Source organism: Octopus bimaculoides, chromosome 19 (genome assembly GCF_001194135.2).
Source record: "Octopus bimaculoides isolate UCB-OBI-ISO-001 chromosome 19, ASM119413v2, whole genome shotgun sequence".
Taxonomy (NCBI): domain Eukaryota; kingdom Metazoa; phylum Mollusca; class Cephalopoda; order Octopoda; family Octopodidae; genus Octopus; species Octopus bimaculoides.
Window position 1 is genome coordinate 24,790,093 of NC_068999.1, and position 9,619 is coordinate 24,799,711.

The window sequence follows — 9,619 nt, forward strand, 5'->3', positions numbered from 1 at the left end:
GTCCTCAGTCAAATCGTCCAACCCATGCTAGCATGGAAAGCGGACGTTAAACGATGATGATGATGATGATGATGATATATATATATAGTAAAACTCCAAAAATGAAGAACAAACACAAAACAAAAACAACGCGAGGACGTGGTACATGTAAAGTATTAGCAGATGCTCAGGGAAGGAAAGAAAGGTGGTTTAACGTTTTGAGCAAAGCTCTTCTTCAGAAACAGAGGAAAATCCAATAGAAAAGGAAGGCGAAGGAAAAAAAATCGCCAACAATTCACATGTGGTTACATCACGGAATTCTTTCTACCATCGGATTACATTACCTTGTTCATTCGGAATACAGCATTTCTGCACTTTGATTGTGAATCATTATATATATATATATATATATATATATATGGTAGACTGTATAATGCATGTGTATGAACAGCCATGCTACATGGCAGTGAAACATGGGCCGTGACTGCTGAGGATGTGCATAAGCTTGCAAGGAATGAAGCGAGTATGCTCCACTGGATGTGTAATGTCTGTGTGCATACACGACAGAGTGTAAGTGCCCCGAGAGAAAAGTTGGATTTAAGAAGCATCAGATGTGGTGTGCAAGAGAGACGACTGCGCTGGTATGATCATGTGTTGCAAATGAATGAGGACAGCTGTGTGAATTAGTGCCACACCCTAGCAGTTGAGGGAACCCGTGGAAGAGGTAGACCCAGGAAAACCTGGGATGAGGTGGTGAAGCACGACCTTCAAACATTGGGCATTACCGAAGCAATGACTAGTGACCAAGACCTTTGGAGATATGCTGTGCTTGAGAAGACCTGACAAGCCAAGTGAAACCATAGCTCATGGCCTATGCCAGTGGGTGTAACCAGCCCATTTATGAATACCTCTCATTCATTGGACAATAAACCTTGCTTGTGAAGACATTAAGGCAAGTAAAATCAAAGTCGAAATTGCTGATGTGGCCGATGACTACCGCCTGATTGGCACTCTTGCCAGTGGAACGTTAAAAGCTCATTCGAACGTAGGGTGTAACCGGCCCACGTATGAATACCCCTCATTCATTGGACAATGAACTCTGCTTATGAAGACCTATTGTGGAAAGTGTAAACAAATCAAAATCACTGATGTGGCCAATGAAAGTACTACCTAAGTGGCACTCGTGCCAGTGGAATGTTAAAAACATCCAAGCGTGATCGTTGCTAGGGCCACAGATTGGCTCCCGTGCCAGTGACACGTGAAAAGCACCATTCGAGCATGACCAATGCCAACATCGCTTTACCGGCTTGTGCTGGTGGCACGTGAAAAACAACATTTGAGCGTGGTTGTTGCCAGTGCTGCTGGACTGGTTCCTGTGCAGGTAGCACATAAAAACACCTTTTAAGCATTGTCGTTGCCAGAACCGCCTGACTGGCCCTCATGCCGGTGGCATGTAAAAGTGCCCACTACACTCTTGGAGTGGTTGGCATTAGGAAGGGAATCCAGCTGCAGAAACTGTGCCAGATCAGATTGAGCCTGGTGTAGCCTCTGGCTCATCAGTCCTCAATCAAACCGTCGAACCCATGCCAGCATGGAAAGCGGACATAAAATGATGATGATGATACTAGCCGAAAGACTACCCTCTGGGTGGCTTTCTGCTTGCCACTCCATAATATTTCCACATTTGATTCCCAATTCTAATAATTTTTGTATATTAAGTCTAATTAGTTTTTGTATTATAGTGCTCACTTGTTTAGTAAATATTGCTTTCATTATTTTATCACAGTCATAATCTATCTTTTTTAAACAAACATCAAGGTAGTCCAACTACATAAGTTGTCCAATATAATTTATTTTCAGTATGTATAAACAATAAACTGAGGGCATTTACACAGCAAATTTAAGTCAACAGAATACCTGATTTCCTCATCTGAAATAATGAAATATAACTTGAAATGAAAAAATTGCAATGAATATATATTAGGTAGATTATTATTAATAAAAATATTTTCAGACAGTCAAGCTTTTAATATTGCTTTCTTTTAGTACTTTTAGTAATTGTTACATATTTAATTAATAAGCAGCTTTCTCCATTATAGTACACACACACACACACACACAGCCAAAAGTCATGCACCAAAACTTTTGACTTTTATCATTATTCATTTTGATCATCATGTACAAGTAGCCGTGCATTCTTTCGTCATTATTTTATTTAATTTATTCAAATTTAGAAAAATTGAAGCATGTCTGACAATTCTGGACCATTCTGAACCTATTTTTTGTCTTGGGACATAACTTTTGGAATGCCCTTTATGTGTGTGACATGTTTCTGTACAGTTTCTGCCTACCTAATTCTGTCCATAATACATTGGTCAATCGAATGTACATGATACAGTACATGATACAGGCCCAAAGTACTATACTGTGAGAATGAACATAGAACCACTTGATTGTGAAGTGTAGTTGTTAATCACATGGTTCTGTGTGTGTTTCTATAATGTTTATGACATAACTTTTTCTTAATTAACAGAGAAAAGATTAAAAGAAAATTTGTATACACAAATATGAAATAACTGAATTTGTCTTTTGCATTTCAGATGTTGCTGGGCTGTTGCAAACAGTGACTTCTTAAGTGCTTATGGTTGCCAAGCACTGGTTGTCCAATATCCTTTGAAATATTAATTTATTCATTATATAATCAATTGTTTATCGCTGTCCTGGCCATGATCATCCTGTATTTTCTCAGATTTATTTTATACTTTTATTGATTTCAGTCATTGGACTGTGGCCTTACTGGTATACCACCTGCAAGAGTTTATAAGTTGATCATATCCACTTCAGTTCTTATTTAACAATCTTCATTTATTGATTGGCCAAGTTAATTTTTTTTTTAGTAAAGGATGCAACTCAATACACTGAGAAAGACAAATAGACATACCTCATCATCATCATTGCTTAACGCCCACCTTCCATGCTAGCATGGGTGGGTGTGCAATATATTATTATCAGCATTATTGTTTGACGTCTGTTTTTCATGCTGGCATGGATTGGACAGTTTAACTGAGGACTGGCAAGCCAGTAGGTTGCACCAGACTCCAATCTGATCTGGCAAGGTTTCTACAGCTGGATGCCCTTCCTGATGCCAACCACTCTGAGAGTGTAATGGGTACCTTTTATGTGCCACCGGCATGGGAGCCAGTCGGGGGGCACTGGCATCAGCCACATTTGGAAGGTGCTTTTTATGTGCCATCAGCACAGGAGCCAGTTGGGAGGCACTGGCATTGACCACGTTCGGATGGTGCTTTTTATGTGCCATCGGCACGGGAGCCAGTTGGGGGGCACTGGCATTGCTTTTTACGTGCCACCAGCATGGGGAGCCAGTCAGGCAGCACTGGCATTGACCCCACGCTTGAATGGTGCTTATTATGTGCCACCAATACGGGTGCCAGTCAGACGGCACTGGCATCAGCCATGACTATGGTTTCACTCGACACAACAGGTCTTCTCAAGCACAGCATGTCACCTGGTGATTCAAGGGTACCTTTAGATGGGCTGGTTATGCGACACTGGTATTGGTCACAGCTGCGATCTCACTTTACTTGCCAGGTCTTCCCAATCACAGCATATCTCCAAAGGTCTCGGTCTCTTGTCATTGCCTTTGTGAGGCCCAACATTTGAAGGTCGTGCTTCACCACCTCATCCCATGTCTTCCTGGGTCTACATCTTCCACAGGTTCTTTCCACTGTTAGGATGTGACACTTCTTCACACAGCTGTCCTCATCCATATGCAGCACATGACCATACCAGCGCAGTCATCTCTCTTGCACACCACATCTGATGCTGCTTATGTCCAATTTTTCTCTCCGGGCACTTACACTCTATCGTGTATGCACACACACACACATATATATATATATATATATAATATTATATTGAGGAAATATCAAAACCAAGGCAGAATGAGTATCTCAAGTCATTTAGAATAATTCAATTAGGGTAAGATGAATTTGAAGTCTTACAGCTATTTCTAGGATAACCCAAGTGGTTAGTTAGCATGTCCGTGCACTGGGTATTCCATCATCAGAGACCCAGTATACTGACATGCTAACCAATCACTTGGGTTATCCCAGAAACAGTTGTAAGACTTCAAATTCACCTTACTCTGATTAATTTATTCTAAATGACTTGAGATACTCGTTCTAATATAATATATACATGCTACAACAGAACCCTAACATGGAGATCCAGCCTTAGTTGTGATCTTGGAACCTAATGGTCAACCAACTATAGCACTTACCCAGCTACCTATTCATTTAGATCACAAGTTGCAAGCAGTCAGGCCTCATCTCCAGTTTGATGATAACTTCCCTCCACCTAGTTTTGGAAGCCTTAAGAGAAAGAATGAAAAGGAATGTCAGTAGAATGTCATGGTTGGAAATAGATGATATGAATGTATTAAATACAAGTGTCTGCATTAATGTGTTTGTCATTTGCATTCATGAGTTATTATTCTTGTATGTGTGTGTATCAGAAGGTAGTTGAGATATAAAAACAAATAAGGGTTTCACCTCTCGCTTTTTATATTTTTATACAATTAACTCTTAGACTTTGCATTTCTATAAAATAAAATTTAAAAAATAGATGGAAATACCTGCATATCAGGTATTGGATGAGTTTATTATATGATGTATGATTGCACATAGTTTTGAAGTCCCTGAATTAAAGTTAATTAAAGACACTTAACTGTTAAAGACTGTTGATTGATGAATATAGATGACTGATGATACTTTATAACATTCAAGAAGACCCATCCACTACAATAGAATTGACACTGGGGCTGGTGCCACATAAAAAGCATTCAGTGTACTTTGTGGAGTGGTTGGCATTAGGAAGGGCATCCGAGTGTAGAAACCATGCTAGAACATACAGTGGAGCTTATTTAGGCTCCTGGTCTTACCAGCTCCAGTCAAACTGTCCAACTTATGCCAACATGGAAAACAGATCTTTAGATAATGATGCTGATTAGAGATTAATGATGATGATGATGATGATGATAAGACTTAGCCAGCAGTCAAGGAGTATGTGGACTAATTTCTATTGCTGTTTACCTTTTACTAGTTCTCATCATATGTTGCGCGTTTTTTTTCTGCTTGTATAATTTCAGAAAAATTCTTAGCAATTACCACCCCAATATCACATGTCAAACATTTATTTATTTAGTGTTTTATTTCTTTTTTTCTATGCTAATATTGACAGAATGGTTTTGCATGCTATTGAAGTAATGATGCTTTTATGAAGTAAGTGGGAAACCTCTTGTTAGAATGACAGATGTAGTACTTGAATTTGTGACCATCAGGTCACTTTTCCATTCCGTTAACTTCATATCCATGAGTGTACCCCTCCCAAAATACACACACACACGTACACGCACACAAGTGTGCACACGCATGCACACACATACACACAAGTGCACACGCATGCAAACAAACACGTAATGTGTATATATATATATATATATATATATATATATATATATATATGATATATATAGACATGCACTCACTCATGCACATGTAGTGGTAGCTAAATAGTTGAATGATCTCCCTTGCAAGAAAGATTATAGAGTAACCTCCCTTTATAAGTTTCTTGAAGCATCTGTGTCATGAGACGTGATTCTTAATTATTCAAGAAGCTTAGTGTTTCTCTTGGAAGTTTCTAGAATGTCTAGCGTTCCATTAATAAAAACAGCTTGCTAACCCAGCTCTTTGCTTTTTAGTCAATTAGACTGAGGGCCATTCACGTCATTGCTATGTCCGTCTATTTCTCCACACCACATGACTGAAAACTACCACTTAGCTGTTATTTCTATATTTCCTATCTCTGAACTTTCTTGCATAGATTACTTCATTCAACTACATTCTATATTTAGATTTTGTATCATCATTGACCAGTAAATAAAATATATTTTTATGTAGTAAATATATAATTCTTGAATTTATTCTTCATCTCTATACGAACTCTTATAATCATATACACGCGGCCACATCAACACCTGGTACTGACTATATATAACCACTACACACACACAAAAAAAAAAAGTGAGTAAAGTATAAATAGACTTTTTAGCTCCTGTTTATTGTGATGTGTAGCATTCAATGATTGTACTGTGTATTAATTACTTCATTGGTTGCAATAGTTTATACTTAACCTTCCAAATAGCTTGCACCAAAGCTCTACAAAGCCAGAAAGATGAGAATTGGTTTCTTCCAGTAATGTTTGAAGTTTGTTTAGACCTTCGTCGTTTTGCAATCCGAGTAAGTTTTCTTTTTGTACTTAATTCAAATCTAACAATGAAATGGTTTTTCATTTGTCAAGAATGGATTGGTGATAACATCATCATCATTTAATGTCCACCCTCCATGCTAGCATGGGTGGGAATAACTTCTTGTAATTGTGTCTTTGTCTGGATGTGTCCTTTACATATAAATCACTTTCACAAGATCCTTTCCAATATTTATAGTTTGTAGGTATATACTATGGGACTGATTGAATGCATATATTCCAAGGTAGTTCTGTCTGCCAAGGCTCAACTTGAGCTGTGCCACATCAGCTGTGTTTATACAACACTGTCTCTCTGTATCTATCATAATTCTGTTTGTGTCTGTCACAACACTAATTGATTATACCATATCATTGATTGATTATATACAAATACTAATGTTGCAGTCTTTGGTCATAGGTGACTGGATATAAGTTGACTGGGATATTTTAAAGCAATTAAAGTGGGAAAAACCCCCCAAAAAACTAGGAATGTCTTAAGAAACACAAACATTGATTTTTTTTTTGAGTGACTTTAGTTACATTTAACCCTTTAACATTGAGATTACTCTGTCAAATGCAATGCTTATTTATTCGCATTGTTTTGAATTAAGCATGCATTATCTCATATCTTTGTGATTTCAAGGATGTGGTTGTTTATTTTTAGAATGACATTGTTGGGTAGATATGAGATGCCAGATCTGACCAGTTTGAACATAAAACAGGTTGGGTGTTTGGGCCAGATTGTAATGCTGATTGCATCCCTGTTCTTGAAGGCAAAGCTGTATGAATAATAGTTTAATACTGTGGCATGACATTTTGGCCACATGTTTTCTACTATAAATCAAGTGTACGAATGCTCTGAGAGAAAACTTTGTTTGAGAGGATCCCTATCATAAATAATATATATTTTATATAAGGTGGGCCAAAAGACATGCACATTTGATTATAAGTCAAAGGACATACTTCACTTTTTCTAAAATTGAATAAAATAAATAAAATAATGATGAATACATACATACTGTACATAAATAAAATGTGAAATGTTTTGGTGCATGACTTGTAGCCCACCTGTTGTTTTTTTATCACTGATCTATATTAACAAAAGATGTAAAACATCATTGCTTTTAAATAGAAATTCTTTCTGTGACATGTGTCTGGGATCTAATTGCACAGAGAACCTGTTGCTACTTTTCTTGTCAGTGAACTTGTAATTGACCTGTAACTATTGATGTTATTGTTTTTAACTAAATACCATATTAAATATAATTAATAATAAATTAATGGTGATCATTTTTAAAGTAGTTTTTAAAAAATAGTGAAAAACTAGAGATGTCTGAAACTCAGACATTGAAGATTTATTTGTAAAAAGTTTTATTATTTTCTAGGCTGATGTTCAGACAGTAAAGAAAGGCAAAGGTCGAAGTGGTGAAAAATTAGAGAAAGCAGCTGACTTACTGATGGGCTGTTTCCGAGTGTGTGCCAGTGATAGGTTTGTCTTTCCATGAAACTAGCTTACAGTTGATTCATTTAACATTTCATAGTCTCACAGTACTTTTAAGGTTTTCAAAGTTTGTTCAAAGAATTCATTCTTGTGTGTGAAAATTTAGTGTCAACATTAACTATTAAGTACTAAACAAATCAATGAAAGAGCTTCTTTGTAGTCTTTCAGTCTGCTAGAAATAGCAACCAAAATCTCTTTCAAAACACATACTTGTATTGCCTGAAAGCAAGGACACATTAGATAATGTCTGGAGTAGAAAATATTTAAAAAATGTGATAGTTATGGCTGAAATGTCTTTGATTACAGTTTCACCTGATCCAGGTTAAGTTAAATAACAACCAAGTATTCCTCGATATTTTGTTTATTCATTGTAACATTTCTGAGTTGTAGTTTCTCTTTTCTTATCTCTCCAGTTGTCAATTGAGGCAGCAAATCAGGTACTTCTTTGCTTTCTAGCATCAACACAAAACCAAAATTGTGATTTGTTTCTGCTAGAATGTTGCTCTGGACACCTCTGAGACTAAAAGTCTCCTTCCAAACGCTCACTCATTCACATAGAACTTATAATGTAAATTTAGCTTATGTTGCTAAACACATACATTGTGATGTAAATTTAGCAGTTATATAAATCTTCATTAAAAAGGCTTAGAACATTCATGATACATATATATTGCTATCTTAATTATTATTTAATTAATATTGTTTATTTCATTAAGACCGCGGGCTGCCAGAATTGTTAGCATGCCGGGCAAAATGCTTAGAGATATTTTGTCCGCCTTTACATTCTGAGTGCAAATTCTGCCATGATTGACTTTGCCTTTAGTCCTTTCGGGATTGATAAAAGAAGTACCAATTAAACACTGGGGTTGATGTAATTGATTCTCCCCCTCCCCTACACATGCTGGCTTTGTGTCAAAATTTGAAACCAATATTGTTTATTTCATTATGTTAATTAGTCGAGCTGCAACAGAAGATTCCAAGAAATGGGGCATGCTGAATTTAGTGAACCAATTATTCAAAATTTATTTTAAGGTAAAATGGATTTGTTTCTGTATATTTGCTTTTTATATTTATTGTCTTGAATTAATGTTGAATGTCTTGTATTTGTGTCTGTCTGTTTGTCTTACCCTGTTTTTGCAGTACTTCTATTTCTTTCCTAGTCTCTGTTGTCATGATCATAAAAGTTTCTAAATGGTAAATCAGTAAAATGTGTTCAATTCATCTTTTATTGCATGTTTTAAAGATGGTTTGGAGTTCTAAACTAATAACTGTTCAAGGATGTAACTCTCCAATGTTCTATTATTGTTACTTACTATGATCTAAGCAACTACAGTTATAATATTATAATTGAACATTTAACAATATTATGGTTGGTAATACTAATAATGCTTGATGATGAATCAGTAGTTTCTTTAGGTCCGGCCCCACAGTGTGGCACCTTGGGCAAGTGTCTTCTAAATTAACCCTGAGTTGACTAAAGTTTTGCAAGTGGATTCGGTAGATAGAAACTGAAAGAAGCTTCTTGTATATATATATATATATATATATATGTATGTATGTATGTGTGTGTGTGTGTATCATCATCATCATTTAATATCCGCTTTCCATGATAGCATGGGTTGGACGATTTGACTGGGGACTGGTGAACCAGATGGCTACACCAGACTCCAATCTGATCATATATCATCATCATCATCATCGTTTAACGTCCGCTTTCCATGCTAGCATGGGTTGGACGATTTGACTGAGGACTGGTGAAACCGGATGGCAACACCAGGCTCCAGTCTGATTTGGCAGAGTTTCTACAGCTGGATG

General features: G+C 36.7%; 1 protein-coding gene across 2 annotated transcripts in view; it reads left to right on the forward strand.

Annotated features, from left to right (window-relative positions):
* LOC106874533 (PCI domain-containing protein 2) overlaps nucleotides 1-9,619 on the forward strand; it is a 43,953-nt gene that overhangs the window by 16,490 nt on the left and 17,844 nt on the right. For both annotated transcript variants that reach the window (XM_052974626.1, XM_014922300.2), the window contains exons 4-7: nucleotides 2,580-2,645; nucleotides 6,200-6,296; nucleotides 7,689-7,792; nucleotides 8,761-8,836. In XM_052974626.1, coding sequence (XP_052830586.1) covers nucleotides 2,580-2,645; nucleotides 6,200-6,296; nucleotides 7,689-7,792; nucleotides 8,761-8,836 — 343 coding nt within the window. The remainder of the gene's footprint in view (nucleotides 1-2,579; nucleotides 2,646-6,199; nucleotides 6,297-7,688; nucleotides 7,793-8,760; nucleotides 8,837-9,619) is intronic.